The sequence below is a fragment of the Tarenaya hassleriana genome, unplaced genomic scaffold (genome assembly GCF_000463585.1).
Source record: "Tarenaya hassleriana unplaced genomic scaffold, ASM46358v1 Cleome26, whole genome shotgun sequence".
NCBI classification, from domain to species: Eukaryota; Viridiplantae; Streptophyta; class Magnoliopsida; order Brassicales; family Cleomaceae; genus Tarenaya; species Tarenaya hassleriana.
In genome coordinates this window covers 1,244,131-1,266,885 of record NW_010965869.1, presented here as the reverse complement: position 1 = coordinate 1,266,885, position 22,755 = coordinate 1,244,131, and the positions used below count along the sequence as shown (strand labels likewise).

At 32.8% G+C, this 22,755-nt stretch overlaps 4 protein-coding genes across 5 annotated transcripts; 3 read left to right on the top strand and 1 right to left on the bottom strand.

Annotated features, from left to right (window-relative positions):
* The first annotated feature begins 5,947 nt into the window (after positions 1-5,947).
* Positions 5,948-7,020, top strand: LOC104816863 (transcription factor bHLH149-like). The gene has a single exon (XM_010545858.2). The coding sequence runs from the start codon at positions 6,228-6,230 to the stop codon at positions 6,846-6,848; it is 621 nt and encodes a 206-aa protein (XP_010544160.1). The 5' UTR covers positions 5,948-6,227; the 3' UTR covers positions 6,849-7,020.
* A 6,002-nt stretch (positions 7,021-13,022) lies between these two features.
* Positions 13,023-16,626, top strand: LOC104816862 (importin subunit alpha-4). Its single transcript, XM_010545857.1, has 10 exons — positions 13,023-13,392; positions 13,744-13,840; positions 13,920-14,011; positions 14,121-14,252; positions 14,463-14,648; positions 14,783-14,946; positions 15,143-15,221; positions 15,291-15,419; positions 15,687-15,814; positions 15,902-16,626. The coding sequence occupies exons 1-10, from the start codon at positions 13,159-13,161 to the stop codon at positions 16,281-16,283; spliced, it is 1,623 nt and encodes a 540-aa protein (XP_010544159.1). The 5' UTR covers positions 13,023-13,158; the 3' UTR covers positions 16,284-16,626.
* A 444-nt stretch (positions 16,627-17,070) lies between these two features.
* Positions 17,071-18,858, bottom strand: LOC104816861 (immediate early response 3-interacting protein 1-like). Of its 2 annotated transcripts, none has more exons than XM_010545855.1 (2): positions 18,771-18,858; positions 17,071-17,546 (listed from the first exon to the last, which is right to left on the bottom strand). In XM_010545855.1, the coding sequence occupies exon 2, from the start codon at positions 17,538-17,540 to the stop codon at positions 17,307-17,309; it is 234 nt and encodes a 77-aa protein (XP_010544157.1). In that variant the 5' UTR covers positions 17,541-17,546; positions 18,771-18,858; the 3' UTR covers positions 17,071-17,306. The 2 variants fall into 2 exon arrangements, with proteins under 2 accessions (XP_010544157.1, XP_010544158.1); XM_010545856.1 differs by lacking the exon at positions 18,771-18,858 and adding an exon at positions 18,523-18,748.
* Positions 18,859-21,780: 2,922 nt separating this feature from the next.
* On the top strand, positions 21,781-22,543 carry LOC104816860. Its single transcript, XM_010545854.2, has one exon. It carries the CDS (start codon positions 21,850-21,852, stop codon positions 22,372-22,374), a length of 525 nt encoding a protein of 174 aa, XP_010544156.1. The 5' UTR covers positions 21,781-21,849; the 3' UTR covers positions 22,375-22,543.
* The last annotated feature ends 212 nt before the right edge of the window (positions 22,544-22,755 follow it).

Sequence of the window (22,755 nt, the reverse complement as noted above, 5' to 3'; positions counted from 1 at the left end):
TTTTTTTGAAATGTGCATATATATATATATATAGAAACTCTTCAAGGTGTCTTCATGTAGAGGTGAAAACCCAGTTTAAGATACTTAGGTGTTCCATTAGGATTGGTAATTCACGCGTAACGATGCAATTTTCAAATTTTGGTATTAGGACTAAACCACAAATGTTTAGCATCTAGGGCCAATATAGAAAGGTAAAAATGAATTTAAAACTATAAAAACCTCAAACAGGTCGCGAAATATCATGTTACAGACAAACTAGTCGAAAATTATAACATTTTTTGGAATACTATCATAAACATTTGAGATTTTCATAATATATTTAGTATTTTTAGCATCATCATCATCACCATCACCATCGTCACTATCATCATCTTATCGTCATCTTATTAAAATACAAGCTCTAGCTCGTGCATCTTTCCCTGTGTTAATCATCGCCTAAATCAACTCATTATTCCGTAATTATATATATATATAGTTTGTTTTTAATGATCCTTGGGAGTCGAAGAACATGTTTGAGCCCATACCACAATGCGATGCCTAAGAAAAGGCATCGATCATTAAATCTTAACGCCCTTTAAGCATGTTCTCAATGACTATAATTAAACCCTAATGTGATTAGGGATTGGATAATTACTCATTTAATCTTGGGGTTCCACGTAACCCAAGGCGGTCCAATCACAGATGATACGCCTGATTTCTTCAAATACAAATTATTTTAAAGTCGAACTATTTGTCTTAATGTCTTTTTGTTGATTTTAAATATTTAGATAATATACTTACGGATAAGCTTTAAAAAGTGGGAAAATACTACGGGCATGTAATGAAAATGGAGATATCAATAAAATATTTCCAATAACAAAACATTTGTAGTATATAATTCTAAGATCAAATTTACCTATGATTAAGTTTAAACTATTTATGCAAAAAAATCATATTTAAAATATTAATACATCCAATAGATACATAAACAAAAAACATGAACCGAGCCACAAGGTAGAGGCATACCATATTTTGATTTTATGAATATTACAAAGAGAAACAATTGAGATTTCTAATTTCTATATATCGTATCACCCTTTTACTAATTCAATTATATTATTTTTTTTCTTCATTGTGATGAATTATTCGTCTTAAAATTAGATGAGATTTAGCTAACGTGCTTGTCAAGTTAAGGTTTAGCTTTGGTTAAGGATTCCAACATAATTAAATAACTGGTTCAATCATCAAGAAACTCTTTGTATATATTTTTTTAAAATGGTTTTGTGGGGTTGATTCATCGAAGAACCAAACAAATTGTATTCGTAGAAATGTTAAATAAAATCTAGAAAATAATGTCCATACAACAAGAGTCGAGAAATCAATCATGTTTAAAATTAACGATTACAAATTCCTATAATATGTACCAATTAAGTCTGCATTTCTATATAAAAAGTCAAAAGAATACCAAAAAAAAGTCGTAAAATCTTAAAAATAAAATAATCGATTAGTTCTGAGCTTGTAAATTTCTATATTTTTATAAGCGAACACAATCGCATCTTAAGACGAATTATTTTTAATGCGCATATGCTAGATCCATGTGTAACGTGAATCCACGTAATGGGAATGACGCTCTCGATCTTGAAAATTAATAATTTCCCTGATTTTCATAAATCTTGAATAAAAGAAAAGCAGATGAATAAAATTATCTGATTCTTGAATATTTAATTTGATCAACGGCTTGAGATACTAATTTCGAATCAAAAGATCCATGGATATCGAATTTGGATTTATGGATTTTGATATTGAGATACCTATGAATATATGAACATTATTATTATGTCTTGATTTTTTTTTTCCCACGATCGGACCTTAACCCTCATCCCCATACTCTCTTGTCGTTTCATTGTCTTCAGACATTTTTACTGATTAAATATACATACAAATATATATATATATATATATATATATATATATTTGATAATTGTATGTTCAACAAACTAAGAGTTGTTTGTAATTTAGTTTTTTTTTTAATTCAAACATTAAATTATACTTCGAATGTAAAAATCTTCGTCTGACTACCCTCAACTAGGTTGGACAGTATGGGAACATCATTTAACTTATATATATAGAGAGAGAGAGAGAGAATTAAAAGAAGATCATTAATTAGTATAACAATTGTACCAATCTATTCATTAATATGTATATCAAAGAAAATACTTAAAAAAAATGAAGGTTTATTATTTGCGAGAAGAAAACTGAAAATCCATTTATTTGGAATTTTTCATTCAAATCTTTGATAACAGCCAGATTTTTTATTTTAATATCATTGTATTTATTTTATTGTTATAAAGATATGTCAAATCATTTTTTAATTATAGAATTTATTTCTTAGTAAAATTTAATTTATTTTTTAAAAATTAATTAGATTCAAATTCATTTTATTTAATTTTAAAAATGCATAGGAATCGTCTAATGAGATTATAGACTGTTTGGTCCAATTTTATCTAATTGAAATGAATTCATCATTAATTTTAACATGTAATCCCAACTAAACATTCTCTCAATTGATTTATACGTCTAAATAGTTTTGGATCAGCTGAATTGATATTTGAAAACCCGAGAATTTTAATTTAAAAAAATACTTTTTTATTGTATTTATTATTGTCTAGATTAATTGAACGGACATGAGGTGAATAAATCCCCAATATATATAGTTAAAAAAATAAAATAGGATAAACTGAAAGACATAGAAGCAGTGTCTGAAGGAAGGAGGCAACCCTCTCTGGCGTCTCACTCCTCCGTGGGCCCTCCTGGATTCTCCCAAGATTTTCACTCTTTCTAATTTTATGCATACTTACATGCTCCATATGTATATGTATGTGTGTATATATATGTGTATATATATATATCATAATATATATATAAATATAGTATTTAGAGGAAGTTGAAAGAATATAATGACATTTCATATGCTTGTTCATACATGTATTTTTACAGTTCCAGATGATTAGAGTTGAATCTTATGTGATGTAAAAACTGTTATACGTTTATTCCGGGTTCGGATTTTTGGAAAAGGGATGAACCAACCAAAAATTAATAAACGTTTTTTTTTATAACCATATTTATGTATACATTCTATTTGAATAACGTTATAGTTGATTATAAATTTTTAATATGACTAACTAAATAATAACATTATATTTAGATAATAAAGAAAAAAATGTGCAGATTAAGTTTCATATTTCCTTGTAAGGGAAGTAAAATCCATAATATAATTCTAGTCTGTATTTATTTCATTTGAGAAAACCACAACCACATTTAACTGTATATATATATATATATATGTATATATAATTTCTTATATAAATTCATGATACATCGATAAGATTTTATTCTTTATTTTTTTTAATGAAAATTTTACTACCATACGAATTTTTTAGAGAAATTAAAAAAACGTTTAGTTCATTTCACGTTATTGGGATTAAGGTTAAACATTTTGATTCAATTTGTTATATAAAATATATTCGAATAAAATTAAATAATTGTTTGTATAATAAATTTTAAAAAATAATTAAGTATGCTATTTTAAAATAAAAAATAATAAAATGGGAATAAATATTTAATACATATGAAAATGCTTAAAAATAGAAGGTACCTCAATTTTTCAAAATATATCAAATAAATATCTCAATTTTTAGTTTGACAAAATAATACTCTAAAGGTTACAATATGTCAAATTAGTGTTTCTTACTCCTGAAATTGAGGATAATTATTCTCCAAAACTCTTAGTATTTGTTCAAAAACACCTTAGTTGATTTGTGTCTCGATTTGGAATTGTTTTCAATTTCAGAAATCAAGATATTAATTTGATATAATTTAGGAGTTGATTTATTAATTTGATATATTTTAATATTTGGTGTATTATATTATTAAATTAAAAGTTAATGTATTTATCTTTGTGTACTTTGAAAAATTAGAATAATTTAATTTTTCTAAAATATAAAGATATAAAATTTAACAAAAATAATATATACATTTTTAATAAAAATCGAATTCTGATCAAAGCAAAATTTACCCCCCCACATATATAAAACCGTTTCTGATAGGGGTGGCCATTTCGGTTATTAACCGAATAACCGAGCCGAATCGAACCGAATAAGATATAACTGTATCCGAACCGAACCCAACATCAAAACCGAACGGTTATGATTTCTTTAAACCCGAAAAAATCGAAATCGAACCGAATAAAAAAATAATCGAAAAAACCGACGATTTCTTTGAAAAAAAAAACGAGTTTTTTATCGAAACCGAATCGAATCGAACCGAAAATAACCGAATCGAACCAAATCGAAATTTATGTAAAAACCGAATGGTTATAATTTTTCTATAACCGAAATAATCGAACCTGAATATAACCAAACTGAATCCGAACCGAATCCGAAATGACAAGCTAGTTTCTGATTGAAATTTCAAATTTGTTTGGCGATTGTCCTATTAGTTAGGACACCAATATAATAATATATACATATTTTATAGAAACTGCACGCAGCCTCATGGGAGGGGAATCACGATTTACTCGTGGAATCGGTGAGCGATCGGATACAACGTATCCAAAAACTATTTCCTTAATTACGTCATTATCAACCTATAATACTTAATTATAGAAAAATAATATTAATTATTTTATTATAGTTTTACTTTAGAAAAGGAAAAAAAAAGCTTGACGATTCACATGGCGCTTGGAGGCCGCCTCGAGAAAAAATGAAAGCCACTAGGGGAACAGAGACAAGACATGGAATAGTCATTTGATGATCAATTATTATTTTTAAATGAATTAACAATGTTTACTGTATATTAATATTGATTATATTAGTGATATCTATATATTTTGGTTGACCTAATAGTGTCACGTCAAGTTCACACCTAGCCACATGATGAGAGCATGTTCATACATATATATATATATATATATGTGCATATAAATATAATATATACACAGACACCATATTTTATGTGTTTCATTTAATATTTTATGTAAATAAGACCGATTATGGTCGAGTTATACCATACCAACTATATATAGTCAATCCTACATTGTTTTTATCTTCTAATTAATAAACTATATATATATATATATATATATATTACGGTATTTTCCAATGATTTTTTTATGTAAACAAGACAGATCATGGTAGAGTGATATCAACTTCATAAAACAATGATAATTTTTCATTCGTGTTATTTTTTGTTACATAAATACATATCCCAGTATTAAAGATATATAATGAAATAAATTTTAGTAGTATGTGACTATATCGTTTTTTATTTAAATTTTGAACATCAGAATTTTTGTTTCACTGAATTGCAAGTTGTAAAATGGATTATAAAAAATAAATTAGATCTAACTAAAATTTTGTATTTAAATCAAAGTATTTGTGTGAGGAAATTTACGGCATATATTACATAATTTACATTTTCATAAATCACTTTAAATGCATCTTAAATTTAAGTGTATATAAAAATTGAATTGATACAATTCTTATAAAATACAAAATTTTAAAACGAATCAAATATAAAAAGGAATTGAAAAAAATAAATAAGATTAGAAATCTATATAGAAAAATTGTTTTTAGTAAAAAACAAATTTAATTTAATTTTTAAAAATGAATAGATATAGTTTCCTTTAAATTAAAAAAAAATATGTAATTTCAAATCCTAAATATTCATTCTATAAATAATATTAAGATTTAGCAAGAAGATTTTATTTATTTATGGGAATTATCCAAGTTTTGACTCAATTATCATGCTTTCTATTGTTTTAACGGTGATACTGTGTAAGACCAATCTTAATAATAAATGAGGACACGTTAAGAGCACAATTTGGGAGCTTAATGACAAACAAATAAGTTGTAGGACATAATAAAATAAGAAAAAAAAAATAAAAAACACAAAAAAAAAATGTAAATAGGGGCAAAAGCGGCATTAAATGCGTGACATGTCGTCGGCCGAGGTCCTCTGCGGGGAGATTTTGCGTAGATATATATAACTATATAAGCTGCGCCATTTCTCCTCCGTTACAATATCACCACACTATACGCAATACAGAGAAAAATCTCTCTCTCTCTCTCTCTCTCTCTCTGCGATTCCGTTTCTGATATCAAGATTCGAAAACTTTCGGGATCGATTTTGAATTTCTTTGTTGTTGTGAATAGTGACAAGAAACGAAGGGATTTCTGATTAGATTTGTGATGGATCCTGTGATTCCCACGGTCGAATCGACCGGCAGCGGTACGTCGCCAGAATATCGCCGGAAGAGGAGGAAAAGGGAGGTGGAGACGGAGACACGGCAGACAATCGGCGAGGACCAAGGGAGACATGGCGCAAAGAGATGGAGAACAGATCGGGAACAACAGATCTACTCATCGAAGCTCGTCGAAGCTCTCCGCCGAGTTCGCCGGAGATCTAACGATGCTGGGAAAATCCCAGTCAGAGAGATCCGAGATACGGCGGACCGAGTTCTCGCCGCGTCGGCTCGGGGCACGACTCGGTGGAGCAGAGCGCTCCTGGCGAGTCGAGTCCGAGCAAGGCTGAGGAAGCATAAGAAGGCGAAGTTGACCGGAAACCTCCGATCGAGGCGGTTGCCGGAGAAGGCAACGGAGATGCCAACGAGGATGAAACTACCGGCGGTGGAGAGGAAACTAAAGTTCCTCGGCCGGTTGGTTCCCGGTTGCCGGAAAGTTTCCGTACCAAACCTTCTAGAAGAAGCAACCGATTACATCGCCGCTCTAGAGATGCAGGTCCGAGCCATGGCAGCTCTCGCCGAACTCTTATCCACGGCGCCTCCGCCGCCGTCGTCCACCGGGGCTTGATGGTGGTTAGTTGTGCCAGGTGTCAAGTAGTTTTTTTCCCCCTTTTTGCCTCTCTCTCAAGTCTTTGTCGAGCAGATTTTTATTTATTTAATTTGTGTACTTTATTTGTATACATGACTCTTTTATTTTGTATCTTCCTTTTGGTTTTCTTTAATTGTTTGTTTCTCTTCAATCATTTATTTTCTTTATGGAATCAAATTAATACAACAAAAAAAAAAGGTGAGTCCAACTAATTTGTTTAACATAAAAGCAAATGAATGAATAAAAGTTTCTCAATTACAATTGGAAAGGACTAATTATATAAATATATATTGTAACAAAAAAAAACCTTAAACCCCGATTAGTTGTAATCAATCATAGATGCATGGTTGATTTAAGACCAACTAAAGATGTAGGAATTACATAAAATTTGTATGAACTCTTAAAACGATCGTATTGCTATTAAAATTATTTAAATGATTTTGATTATGCATCATTAACCTATGTTACAAATATTTTATTTTTTATATAATTATCTAATGGAATTATTATATATTGATTTTATTTTTTTTTAGCCTTAAACAAAGTTTATTTTTTATTCATTCAAAAAAGGAGATGATTTGTGTAATCATCCAAGAGAGTCGTCGGCGTATGCACATGGTTATAGAAAAGAATAAAATCAAAAAATATGATAAAATAATTTATGTATTCATTAATAAATAATGTACGGAAAATAAATGGAAAAAAAATAATATAATTCACAGTACATGCGTTAATCCTAATGAATCAAAACTAAATAGCATCTTGTATAAAATTATGGTTTGAATGTATAACTTTATGCGTTTATTTTTAAATTTTCGTAAAGATTCAACAAGTATAAGTATTGAAATGGGTAAAGATATAACTAAATGAATTAGATACTATATTTAATTATGTATGTCAAACACGTAATCTTGTAGGTATACATTTTGTTTATTTTTTAAAAATTTATAATTCGTTTGAATTGTTCATCATATTGAATATAAAAAAAATGGGATTAAACAAAATATAATAAATAAATAAATAAAAGTAGGGTTTCGGCTAAGTTATTAAGAGTTGGAAGAGGACATGTGGGTGGATGGGCCTACGTCTGGAGGAAACCGACCCACTCATCTAATGGAGTCCACGTGAAACAGCTTGAAGTTTCCACTGTGTTTGTCCAAAAAAAGAGTGTTGTCATAATTCCAAATACCCCCAAAATCACTTTTTTTTTTAAAAAAAAAAACTTATTCACAATATACATTAAATACTTATTATTAAAATGCATTTTTTTAATGATTAATGAATTAATAAGGATTTTCGAACAAAGTTTTGGAATGTTCGGTCGATAGATTTGTTCAACAAAATCAAGTAAACGTTAATATGTAATTTATTAGGACATATGTAGTGCGTAATAAGAAATATGACGAGTATAATTATTTAATTTTAATTTGTAAATGGAAAATGGATAATATGTGATTCAAATTAAAGAATGTGAAATATTGAGAGAGAGAAAAAAAAAAAGCAAGGAAGGACCACAAATTCCTATTAATTAGGAAAAAAAAATAGAGAGAAAGACGACTCTTAGGAACTATTTTTTTTTAATACAAGATTTTATCCAATAAAATTTGAATCCGAATTAAAAACACTTTGTACCAGCCAACCACTACACTATCCCACCTAGGTTTTTAGGAACTATCTTTATTTTCCATTCAAAAGATTCACCACGAGTCCTTCTCCTTTTTATCAGGATCGTCAAAAATATCTAAAATTTATCAGATTTTTAGATATTCGTTATGATTCGATTTAAAAATTAAGTATTTAATTTGAAATATAATTATATGATCCGTGTTCACCTCTATTTTTAATACAAAACATTTCTCCTATATATATCTTATAATCTACGCGTATAACTCTCTCATTGGCTATTTTGCATCATAATAAATTCATAAATTGCTCCCACATAATGTGAAATTCAATCAACCAATATTTTTTTTTCTTATTTTATCAATTTAATCTAAATATTTCATTTCTAAACTTTAACCATGTTGGTGTTCGTTTGAAATAAGAGTCAAATTTGTTGGATAATTTTTTATTATTCAATTTTTTTTTCTTAATTTGATATTTTGAAACGAAATCTATTATTTACTTAGAAATCGAAAAAACCCATGTGAATAATATCACTTTCCAAATTTAAGATTCGAATTCATAACGAGATATACGCTAAATGCTCTTGTTTTACCGGTTGAATTATTTAAATTTGGGTGATTGAATTTTTTTTTTTATTTAAATACATATCAAATTGCGAAGTCTGAATTTTTTCTCTCTTGAAAAATATTGAAAAACATAGTGAAAGAAATAGTGAAAATGTAAAGAAAATAATTGAGGAATATATCTTTATATATAGTAGAAGATATAATCAACAAACAAAGTAAAATGATTATGATAAAACTAACCATAATAAAGATGAAAAGTAGCTAGCAATCAGACAGACAGAAAACAGAGCAAAGCAATGGTGGCACAAAGACAAAGCAAGTGAGAGAGAGAGAAGAAAACATGTAGTGTGTTGGCTTTATATGTGTCTAAAGGTGTACGACCAAATGTGACCACATTCAATCCATGTGACCTCCAATTATAACCCAATCTGGCTGTGGAGAATGTCCACTTTGTCCCTTTGTCTTCTCCTATCACAAAACCTCCAACAACAAAAAAAAAAATTTAAAAAAAAAATTGTATATTGTTTCTATTCTCTATAGAATTTGTCTTCTTCATTGGCTCCATCAACATTCTTCACCTTTTTAGCCAGTAAAAAAGTAAGATGATTTTAATATTTAGTCTAGATTGTGTTAAAAAAAAAAGTTAAAAGGAAATTATATACTTATCTCATTGTTGTTCAAATATTTTGACTCTTATTTTGTATGTTTGTTAAAGAATTAATGAATTCGGTTATGGTAGCGAGATTTATATTTTATTTAAACATTGATTTATATATTATTTAGAATATTCTTATATTTTGATTGTGTACCAAAACACAACTCTAACGTTTCATTAGACATGCAAAACAAACACTCTATAATTTATGTAGGCAAAAAAAATACAAGTTAATACCATTTTAAATAATTAATTTTTATTTAGTTACCAAAATATAAACCTAGTGTGTTTTTAATTTATTAAAAATACTACAGGGTTTTGGAAATCTAACAGGTCGGTTAACCAGATTAGCAAGCTAAACCGGTTATAACCGGATACTTTCCAAGTTGTGTAATAGGTCCAAAGAAGAGAACCAAACATATCATTATGGACAAAATTGGCTTCTCATGGAGGTTGAGTACAAAACATACACATATGCGCTTATCTATATATCTACAGACCTATAAAACATATGTTCTGCATATATATACACATATACATATATATATATGTGTGTGCTTATCTATATCTACACGCACATGTATACACACACACACACATCTACAATAAACATACGAAACATTCTTTAACAAAAAAAAAATTAAAACTTTAACAAAAAAAACATACGAAACATGGTGTGTGTGTGTATATGCATAATGTATATGTATATACATAATACATCTATGTATACACATATGTGCTGATGAATATCTCTATACACGTACAAAATATATGTTATGCGTAATGCGTATACATGTATATGTATATAGTAATACACACACGTAGATACATACTGATGTATGAGAGAGAGCTGTGTAGTTACTTTGTGTGCCATATGTGATGCAACACGTGGCAAAATAACGTGCACTCGAAATGTCATCGTCAGATTTCGTTGTCTCTGTAATATTCCCGTGCTTTGAACATGACCGCACGTGGGCTCACTCATTTAATTTTAAATTAATTGTTTTCAAGTATAATATTACATTTTTTTGTTAGATAAAATTTGAAATTTATATATATTTTTTGTTGGAAGGAGACTGAATTTTCAGGTAATAGATATACGTATTTATACACATGGAAAAAATAAATGTGTGGCAACTTAAATTTATGATTACAGTCATATAATAATTTTGAATCGCATTTTTCAATTTTTCTGTAAAAAAACAACTTTTCTTTTTGTTTCATTACCAAACAAAAAAAACTTTTCTTTTTGTAAATCATAGAGAGTCTCTTGAATCTAATAGAAGCTTTTATCCCTTTTATAGGAAAAAAAAGTTTTTAAGGAAATAAATTGTAAAGTACCAAAATATTCCCAACATTAATGGGCCATAAATCATGAGGACAAAGCCCAATACGTTAACGGGCCGTAGAGAATGAAGAAACTAAGGCCTAAATATATGAATCCAGCTTCTCAAGAATTTCGGTCCCATTTTTTTCCCGTGGTCCTTTTTTTCCTTCTGTTTTTTTTTATTTTTATTTTTCATTTTAAACTAAAAGCAATAAAATTCTCCAGAGTAAATCGCATCTTTTTTTTTGTTAACTAAAAAAAATCGATAACTACAAATAATTTCACACTGATTCCATTTATATTTATTTTTTCCTTTTCTTTCGTTTCTATTTTAATTCTATCATTCTTCATCGGTTAAACAAAATGGAAATTTTCCCTTTTTCCTTAATTTATGGCGAATTTTTTAAACAGAACTATTGTAGAGACCAAATTCCTATTCACACACAATCAGCAGAAAGATTTATTTATTTATTATTATTAAAAATAAGCAAAGCAACCTGAAAGCAATAAAATTCTCCGAGAGCAAATCGCTATAATTCGTACCATTAAAAAGCGATAACTACAAATAATTTCATGCTAATTCCATTTATACGATGACGCCTTTATTTATTTATTTCCTTTTCTCTAGTTTTTTTTTTTCAATTCCGCCATTATTCAGCGTTTAAAAAAAAGGAAAAATTCCCCTTTTTTAAAATTATTTTATCATGATTTTTTTTAACAGAATTTTTGTAGAGACCAAAATCCTGCTAATCCTACTTGGAAACTGAATCACTTTTGTCTATAAAACTTGTCTAACCTCTCATCATCATCGATCGACGATCACCCCAAAGAAAAAAAAGATGGATTCCTCAGAGATATCGATGAGTATTGTAAACTCTGCAGAAGATCGCTTCGAGCAAGGAGATTTCAGGGGGGCAATGGAGTTGATCGAGTACCTAATCTCCCTCCCGAACTCGTCTTCCGGTCACGTGATGTTCTCCAGATACCACGTGGCGTACTCAGTTCACTCCTCCGTGTCGGAAGACCGAACCCATTACGAGACACTGATCGTGTCCGACCCCTTCTGTGACCAAGAGACCTTGACCAGACGGTACCGGAAGGTTTCCTGGTGGCTCGACCCGAGGAGGAACCCTTCTGTCGCGGCCGAGACAGCGCTCCAGATGGTTCGCTCCGCTTGGGACGTGTTGTCGGATCCTGCGAGAAGAAGGGCTTATGATGCTGAGATAGGGCTGGCGACGACGTCACGGAAGAGAAGCGGGTTCCAGATCAGAGATGAGAAGCCGGAGAAGATGGCGAAACGATCCGCCGTTGAAATTCTCGAGAGTCTTGATCATATGTAGCGTGAGTATCAAGAAACAAGATTTGTTTGAGTTTAAAGAGACGGATCTGGATGCTGTTTTGGTGTTTTCTTTCTTCTTGACAAGTTCATGCTGATTTTCGCGGCAAACATTGAAAAGGAAAAGGTGTTGTTATTTTAGGGTTTCAAACTTGTAGACTCTCCGTTTTTTTTCCCTAATTTGTGTTCAGTGTTAGTATAAAAAATTTTCAAATCAATCTTTTTTTAATCGAATTAAGAAAATATAATAATTTATAAATTTTAGAAAAAGGAAAGAGATGAATTTATGAAATTAAGATAGTGAAAATTTAAATATATAATGTGATAAAATTTGAATTGGTTAAACTAAAAGAATTCAATGTTGTCAAGTACTGAATGGGAAAAACTAATTGAGTTAAAATCATTAACTCAACTTACCTGTTACATACATTCAAGCTCATTGACATTATTCGACGTTGAAATCGGTTCAGTTTGTCCATCTCTAACCGAACCGAATCAATAAACCGGTTTGAGACAAAGTTCGGTTTACGAATGTCTCAAATAAACAAAATGATGACGTCAGATCTAACGTTGACACGTGCGGTGAAACCTTTTTTTTTTATAACGAGGAAAGAAAAGAAGGATCCAACGGTTTCCAACTACGGAGCCGACCCGGCCGGACCAGATCCGACCCGACAACCCAGGACGACTCGCTACGATCACATTCTCGCCATTTTCAGTCGATTCTGAGAGAGAGAGAAGATCCAGACGAAGTGGTTGCTGAGAGAGAGAGAGAGAGGATGTCGCTAAGGCCGAGTACGCGCGCGGAGCTGAGGAAGAAGATCTACAAGACAGGGGTCGATGCGGACGAGGCGCGGCGGAGGAGGGAGGACAACCTCGTCGAGATCAGGAAGAACAAGCGAGAAGACAGCCTCCTCAAGAAGCGTCGCGAAGGCATGATGCAGCTGCCCCAGCAAGCGCCTCTCGGTCCGGGCCTCGATGCGTCCCAGAACGCTGCCGCAGCCGAGAAACGGGTAAAATCATGCTCCGATTTTGGCGATTTTATGGATTGGTTAGTGATCGATCTGTGTCTAGTCTCTGAAGAAGTTAGATTTTGATTTCGTTGTCTGATTTGAGTTCTAGGTCTTGTGTTTGAATCCGGATTCTTTCGATTTTCAGCAAAATTCGTGGATCCTTTGGTTGATTAGCTAATCGGAGCATGTAAGATGATAACAATTCGGTTTCTTTTGAAACTGTTGTTTCTACTGACTGATCCAGTGAGTTTCGTAATGCACTATAAGGACACTGTTGCAAGTTACCAAAGAAGAGAGCAATTTTCTTTTGTTGAAACAGCTGTTTGATGTTTGTTCATGTCCTTTTAACAGTTAGAAGGTATCCCAATGATGGTTCAAGGTGTTCTGTCTGATGATCCTCAAGTGCAATTAGAGGCCACTACACAGTTTAGGAAGCTGTTGTCTATCGGTAGGGATATATTTGTTTCAAGGTTATACCTCTGTAATAGACGATTGAACTTTGTCTTGTAATATAATGTAACATGTAGAGCGTAGTCCTCCGATTGATGAAGTCATCAAAGCTGGTGTTGTCCCCCGTTTTGTGGAGTTTCTCGGAAGACATGATCATCCACAACTGCAGGTGCGACTGATAATTCCATGTCTTTTGATTTCGTATCCGTACTGGGGTTGCATCTTAAGTATTAAACATTTTCACATGGGAGGACTAACCCTTCAAGTGTTGAATATAGTTCGAAGCTGCATGGGCTTTGACCAACGTTGCATCAGGGACGTCAGATCATACACGTGTTGTGATTGATCATGGGGCAGTGCCTATTTTTGTCCAGCTTCTTAGCTCTGCCAGTGATGATGTTAGAGAACAGGTTTGTTACTAATTAAGTCTGCCTGCACTGGCATTTACCTTCTGTCTTGTTAGTCCTAAATGTCTTAGTGACAATGGATTTCGCTTTATTTCTTGTGAAATGTGAACCTAAAAAATTGCTCTTGATCTGAAGTTATGATGTCAGACAAGTACTTCCTCAGTTGTTTACCGTTAACATTTTGATGAAACCTTGTTATAATATCTGTTTTAGGCAGTGTGGGCTCTAGGTAATGTTGCCGGAGACTCTCCAACCTGCAGGAATCTCGTCCTCAGTTATGGTGCTCTCATGCCATTGTTGGCTCAATTAAATGAAAATTCAAAGTTAAGCATGCTCAGGAATGCGACATGGACCTTGTCCAATTTTTGCCGTGGGAAACCTCCTACACCATTTGATGAGGTAGCACCGAAGAAAAATTCTACGTTTATTTTATTTTGATTTTGTCTCAGATAGCTTGTTGTTGCTTTGGCTTTTGAGTTAAAGTTTCTGAATCATTATGCATAGCTTAGTGGTTGTATTATTGCATGCTCCAGGTGAAGCCTGCATTGCCGATTCTTCGGCAACTTATCTATTTAAACGATGAAGAAGTTCTCACAGATGCTTGCTGGGCTCTCTCCTACCTTTCAGACGGACCCAATGATAAGATTCAGGCTGTGATTGAAGCGGGGGTCTGTCCACGGCTTGTGGAGCTCCTGAGGTTGGTTTCTTATCTCTTTGCCAATAATTTAGTTGGTGTAATCCTTGGTTATGGTTAAAACTATAAGTCTTGTGAGTTGCAAGGATTTCTAGCTACCTTTTTTAAAGGACGGTTATAGTATTCATTGCTCCACATCATTGTTTTTCTGTCTTTATTGTTTTTATATTGTGTACTGACTGAAACATTTCTTGACAAGTCATCCATCACCGACAGTTCTCATTCCCGCCCTTCGAACTGTGGGTAACATCGTCACCGGTGACGATGCTCAGACACAGGTATAAAAATTGATTCAAAATACTGTTTTATTTCAAGATTCTGACAACATTTGACTGATTGCTTTGCAGTTTGTAATTGACAATAGAGTCCTTCCGCATCTCTACAATTTGCTTACTCAAAATCACAAGAAAAGCATCAAGAAAGAAGCTTGTTGGACTATTTCAAATATTACTGCCGGGAATAGAGCTCAGATACAGGTACGAGATGGTTTCTGCTTTCTATCAAGATGCTTTTGAAGCTTGTCAAATGAAATACTTCCACCTTTTTTTGCAACTGATTATCTGTCTTAACATCTCCGGTTATAACCCTAATCTAGATTAAGATGGGCAGCCAGGTTTATAGAATAATCATCTGCTGTGATTAGTATTGTTGCATAATAAAACCTGTCACCTCTGAATTTGGTTGAAATAGAGTTTTCGACGTTAGAGGCATAATACTTCAAACGCTTTACATTGAAACAACAGGCTGTGATTGATGCCTGCATCATCCTTCCTCTCGTGCATTTGCTCCAACACGCGGAGTTTGACATCAAGAAGGAAGCAGCCTGGGCAATCTCCAATGCCACCTCAGGAGGATCTCACGACCAGATTAAGTATATCATCTCACCTTTCATTCTCAGTTTATGTCTTCTTCTGTCAGATTTGTGTTCTTGAAATGGTTTCACTTCTGTGTTCAACAGATTTCTTGTGACACAAGACTGCATCAAACCACTTTGTGATCTTCTAATCTGTCCTGACCCGAGAATCGTGACGGTTTGCCTCGAGGGCCTCGAGAACATCCTCAAGGTTGGTGAGGCTGACAAGGAGATGGGATTGAACGGAGGGGTGAATCTCTATGCCCAAGTGGTCGAAGAATCCGATGGGTTGGACAAGATCGAGAACCTTCAAACCCACGATAACAACGAGATTTACGAGAAGGCCGTTAAGATCCTGGAGAGATATTGGGCCGAAGAGGAGGAAGAACAGAATCTCCAGGACGGTATGAACCAAAACGGCCAGCAAGGTTTCAACTTTGGGACCGATCAACCCGGCGCCCCCTCCGGCGGATTCAACTTCGGCTAAAAAGGTATAACAATATACAAAAACCGAAACCATTTGGCCCGATAAATCTCGAGTTCCGACCCTTGCAACTGTTATCTACAATCACATCTTGTGTTAGCATTTGCCAGGTTAAAAGTCAGTGTTTTTGAATTCCTGACAGAAAGGCTCTCTCTTTTTTGGTCTCCATGTCCGAATCAGCCCCCAATCTCTGAATTTCTCTCCTCTCATTGTCTCTTTGGCCCTTGTTATGTCTCGAGATCAATCATGTATACAGTCACATGGTTTGTATCACACTACTTTTGTTTGTTGTGATTATAATCTTACCATTTTCGATTTGGCGAATAAAACACAGATTCTGTTTTGATATCGTCGATACAAGGAACCATGAAATTGGGACTTTTTCAAGAAAAAAAAAACAATTTTAAACAATCTGAGCCATATAATCACCCATCTCTTAAACGAAAGGTTCGGACTTTTTCAAGTTCATCGAGAGAAGCTTACAGTGACATTGACGCCGTGAGGGTATAGGCAGAGGTGAAAACTATTTCATCTTTGAATCTTTGATTCGAGGTATTTACGTGAATTGTATGTATGGTTTGAAGTTGTAATAAACCTTTGTTCAGACCGAAATCATCCAAGAACTCTGGCCAAAAGATCTAGAGTTCCCATTTCCTAGCTGAAACTGACTCACCAGTTTGATCTGAAGCCTTAAGTTCTGTTTTAGTTTAGAATCTAGATCTTCAATGAGATTCTCAATCTGTTGCAGAGATCAGGGATTAGGGTTCATAAATTCTGCAGAACTGAACCCTGATCGAAACATTTTTGCCCTCCAAGTATAAAACTTCCTTTCAAGTTGCATTGCATTACATGTTCTTAATCTAATGTCAATAGCGCAAAGATACGAAAAATGTATGATATAGCAATTGCATGTTCACGGTTCACCCTCAGGAGAAACGGTATGTTGTAGATTCGGGCAAAAGGAACTATAACTAATGAATGAAATGAACTAACATGGGATGGATCAGAATTCAGAAATGCTCTTTCTCACCCGGAGAATAGCTTGAGGACGATGACTAAGACGTTCAAGAGCATGAGGGGAAATCGCAAGTAGTGGCAAGCGTGGATGAGGCCGATGGTTCGTCCTTTGAGAGATTTCCGTCCACCGGTCTGAAGATCCACCAATGTCCATCCCTTGGGAGCGAGAAAACGTTCTTCGTTGAGGATTGCCATTGCGTTCGTGAATAGCAGAAGACCCTCGATCAATGTCCAGAAGCCCATGATTCTCTGCATTAGACAGCCGTGTAAACAAGTGAAATGAACATACTTTACCCGAAAACAAGTACTTAATCAGGAAAAGGACGATGACAAGAACACAAGCCCATGAAAGACAATCTTGTGAATGCACAAAAGCACATGGGATCAGAACAATGGCTACAGTGGATTAGAGGATTTTGGGTGATCAAACGCACGAGCAAGAGAATCTTGTGAACATTACCCAAATAAAATTCTTAGAAAGGCAATGAAGGTCTGAACCAAATTGACAACAAGAGCTAAAACAACTCGGAGCCTAAAGATCCGGAATGAAGAAGTTTTCTCCTCTTATAGAATGAGAATCTTGAGAACAACCACAAGCCCCCCATGAATCTGAGTCTTGTGAAATGAACAAAAAGCCATTGAAATTCTATTGAAGATTAATTGTCATTGAAATTCTACAGATGTTTTCCATGGAAAATCTGAGACCATACCATTAGTTACTGCAAAGCAAATGACAGGAAAAGTAAATTCTTCATCCGCAAACCAATTCTTGTGAATGAACACACACACATTGCTTATGCTATAAAAATACGAAGAAGTAGCCACAATCCCTGAAGCTGATTCGCACAAAAGATCGAGATTCCGCCATTATGAAGGGTGCAAATAAGGTCTCCTAGCTAAACCATCTCGCAAGAGGAAACGAGTAAACAAGGAAAAACTATTTTATCCTCAAACAGATTCTTAGTCAGGCAATAAGGGTTAACCAGATTGGCAATAGACAACTGAAGTGAATTCGGAACCTAAGATTCTGAATGAACAACAAAAACATTACTCCATTTCAAGAATGAGAACCTTGACAATGAACACATGAATCTTTTGAATGAGCACAAACCCTTTGCTATACTATGAGAGTATTAGCACGTTGCGCCAATTTCTGCATATGATTTGAACCAAAGATCAAGATTTACGACATTAATTACAGGGACCAGAGAAAAGAAACCCTAACCAGAGAACTCTCTCTCTGGATTTCTCGCCTGTCAAACGCAACACCAAATGCCAATGCCCAAAATAGGAACTATATTCACCAGATCATTTCCATTGAAGGACCCAAGAATCAAACCAGCGACGAAGCAGTGTGTGTGTGAGAGAGAAAATCTCAGATCAAACGGAAACAGAAACTCCAAGAAACGAGACAGAAACTGAAAGGAACAAAGAATCCGAACACTTTGCAGAAGTTAAATCACAAACACAGACCTGAACTGATCCTCTCCCGACAACGCAAAACGAAGCAGCTCCGGCGAAGAAGAAACACAAGGGAGAGTTAGAAATAATTATTTATAATCTGAGACACAAAAAGACACTAAAATTTATTAATTACTAAAATTAAAATTTACATTTGAAACTCTTTTATTACGAAGCATGTATTATTAAAAAAAATTACATTAAAAACTCTTTATTACAAAGCGTATGTTATGAAAATTAAGCAGAACAATCCGAAAAATACCAGGTTTCGAGTTTACATTTTTTTATTCGAAAAAAATTAAGCTTTCGCGATGAGTTCAAATTAGACTTCAAATTAGATTTGGGTTCGATCCGGAAGTTCGATAATTTTTTTAAAAAAATTCTTAATAAAAAATACATTTAGAAAAGAAATTATAGGGGCCGGTCCGATTCGGTCCGACCCAATTCAAATCGAAGATTCAAATCGAAATCTATAGAACCGTACTTCGAAGTTAATTATATTGGTCCAAAAAAATTGGATCGACCTAGGTTCGAATATTTCTAAAAAAAATTATATATAATAGGAATTAAGAAGTATTTTTTTTAACGACATAATCATGCACACTATAATAGGGAGTACTTATGCAAATCAAGTGTTATTATAAGATATATTTTTATATGTTACAAATTTCTACGTCCCTATTCAGAAGCTAAAATCATATGATCATTGGCTATACTCTGTGTTTTTTTTTTCTTTAAAAAATTAGTAATTTCCAGATAATTGAATCCATTTGCTTTAATATTATTCCTAAAAAACGTTTGGTGGAAGATAAATGTCGGTCGATACGCGAAAATATATAAATTGGAAACATGAATGAGAGAGTGTAGTCATTGTTAAGTGGTTGGGAGCAAACTGATGAATTGATTACGATTTATTTTGTAACTAAATTAAGGTCCATATCATGTTTCTCATTTTTTAATTGGTTACCATTCCGATTTTCAATTTTTTCGGTATTATATTTAATATGATGCATCGATATTATTACAAAAAAAAAATATTCTCAAGATAAAATGAATTAATTATTTTAAATGTTAGGCAATCTTATAAATATTTAATTTTAGTTGGATACATAAATCAAAATAAAATAAAATAATATTGGAACCAGATTTTTTTTAATCTAATATAATTATATCATGCATATTACACAATGCATATGATGCAATGTATTTATTTGCATAGTTAACGGATGAATTTGGAGGGTGAGATACATAAATTCCCCAAGACATGCGTATTTAATATTAAATGTCAGCCAGACCAAAAACACTTGCCATTCATCAAAAAAATATAAAAAATCATCATCATCATCATCATATTATTATTATTATTATGATATTATTGTAATGATGTCATAATGATGATAAACGAAATCTAAGTCACATGTTTCATACTATTAAAATTAATTTTAATTATTTAAATTAAATTATAAAAAATTTAATATTAAGTTTGCTTTTACCCCCAATACATCAATTCAATGTTTTTATAATATTATTGGTGGATAATAAATTTTCAAGATCCTCTCTGATCATAACGATGACGATCATCATAAAAATGGTGATGATATCTTTGCCTTTTTTATTTATTTTTTAATAATTTTTTTTTTGTTTCTTTTTGTTTACTGACCATATCTTTGGCTGTGATGGGTTATATAATACATAAGTGACTATTCAACTTGTGTTTTTTAATTCATCATGAATGATACCCGAATATTTTTAACATATAATTATTAAGATTTTCTCTCAATTTCTAATAATTAAATATTTATAGTCTATGAATGAAAACTTGTTTTTACATTTTAAGTTTTATATTATTGTCTATGAAGTTTTTGTATTCTCTTATTTTATATTTGATTATTTATACGATTTATATTTGAATGATGAGTGCATGATTATAAAAATATTGAAAACAAAAATAGAAACTGAAGAAACGATCGATGGTAGTAATATGAAGTATCAAATAACAACATAAAATTGGTTAAATAGAAGGGGAAAAAAAATCTCTTGTATCAATATCATGTTATTGTATCATTTAATAGGGTATGTGTATTCCCAACCAAAAATGATACGTGATTGGGGACCTATCCCCTTTAATTCAACTAACTATGCAATTAATGTTTTTTTTTTCATTACAGTTTTTGTCCCTCAAATTTATTACATTTGATTTATGCCAACATTTCATCGAACCATATATGTATATACACAGATATATATATATATATGTATATATGGGCCATTTGCCGCCGACTATATATAAAACTATGTTTATTTATTCTTAAGTTAAGAATTTTTTTAAACTGTATTGGTAAAAAGATCATATGTTAAAAACACGTATAAATCTGTAATTATTTATAATACCATTTGGAAATGTAATTAATATTAGTGAAATGTGAAAACCTTATTCATCATCATAACTAATCATTTATTATACAGAGGTAAGAGACAAGATGATGACAAATGCAATTAAACTTGGTATTTCTATTGGGTAATCTTTTTTTTTGTATGTTTGGTCTCAACCATACGATAACTCCATGCATTAATAAATAAATACGGTTAATTTAAATAACTACGATCTCTATCTCTAATGTTTCACGTATTGCCAAAAGTAGTACAAAGTGACACCAATGCCATTCAGATTATTTAAAATAAAAATACCAATACAATACATAGCTGATTCATTTGGTTTATGCCAAAAAAAAATATTATAGCTTCTCGATAAATTTATGTTTCACAATTATGTACCTCTGATTAGGGAAAAAAAAAACGATAGCTAATGATGAAAATGGTTAAATTTTAATTACACGATCGTTAATCATAATTTTACACACCAATTAAAGAGATTGTCAAAAGAGAGGGAAGGAGGTTAAAAAAAAAGAAGAAGACAATATTGACTCTCAATCTCATTGCCCAGTGGCGTTTCCGTAATAGCATGAAGAAACCAGGGGCAAACTCATACCCCACCACCTATATACGTGAATGTCTCTTCTCCACAAGAAGTATCAGAAACTTAAATCTTTTCTCATCAAAAGCAAAACCCAGAAGAGAAAAAGCATTGATAATGGCTTCGATCACCGAAGAAGTGAGGGCTAAAGCCGAGATTTACCAGGGAGACGCCATATGCCAGGAGAAGACGAAGGAGTTCCTGAAAGAAAAGGCTTTGCCTAATGGGTTGCTGCCATTGAAGGACATAGAAGAGGTTGGCTATGACAGAGAGTCAGGTACCGTGTGGCTGAAGCAAAAGCAGAGCATCGTCCACAAGTTCGAGGAGATAGGGAAGCTTGTGTCCTACGAAACAGTGGTCACTGCAGTGGCAGAGACCGGCAAGATCAAGAAGCTGACTGGCGTCAAGGCCAAGGAGCTTCTTGTGTGGGTCACGCTCAATGAGATTGTTGCTGAGGAGATCAAGAAGATCACGTTCAAGACGCCTGCCGGGTTATCGAGGACGTTCCCTTACTCGGCCTTTGAGGTTCCCGAGAAGGAGAATGTCCCCGAGGAAGAGAAGAAGGACGAGAAAGTGGCCGAGGAGGAGAAACCGGTTTCTGCAAGTGAGGCCAGTAAGGCTGTTGAAGTGAAGGAGGTCTGATAAGTGGGAGATATTATCTCACTGCTACAAGAATGGTGCTGCTATATCCTCTACATATGTTGCTACTATTGCTGTTTGATTTTTGCTTGTAATAAGATGTTGAAACCCTTCCTTCTGTTTCAAACACGCTCAATGAGATTATCCAGATCTTTGGGAATGATTCACTCAACTCTGTGTTGTGTCAAGAGAAACCCTGCAAGTCCTGTCTTGGATTTTAACATCCAGATCTTTGGGAATGATTCACTCAACTAAAGAATTCAGCAGAAACAAATCAAAATCTGGGCAAATGGGTGCCCTCGATTGCTTTGAGATTCCTGCAACCTAGCATGATCAATTTTTTAAAGCAAGAGGCCACATCTTTTTCGCATTTAACTTCATAAG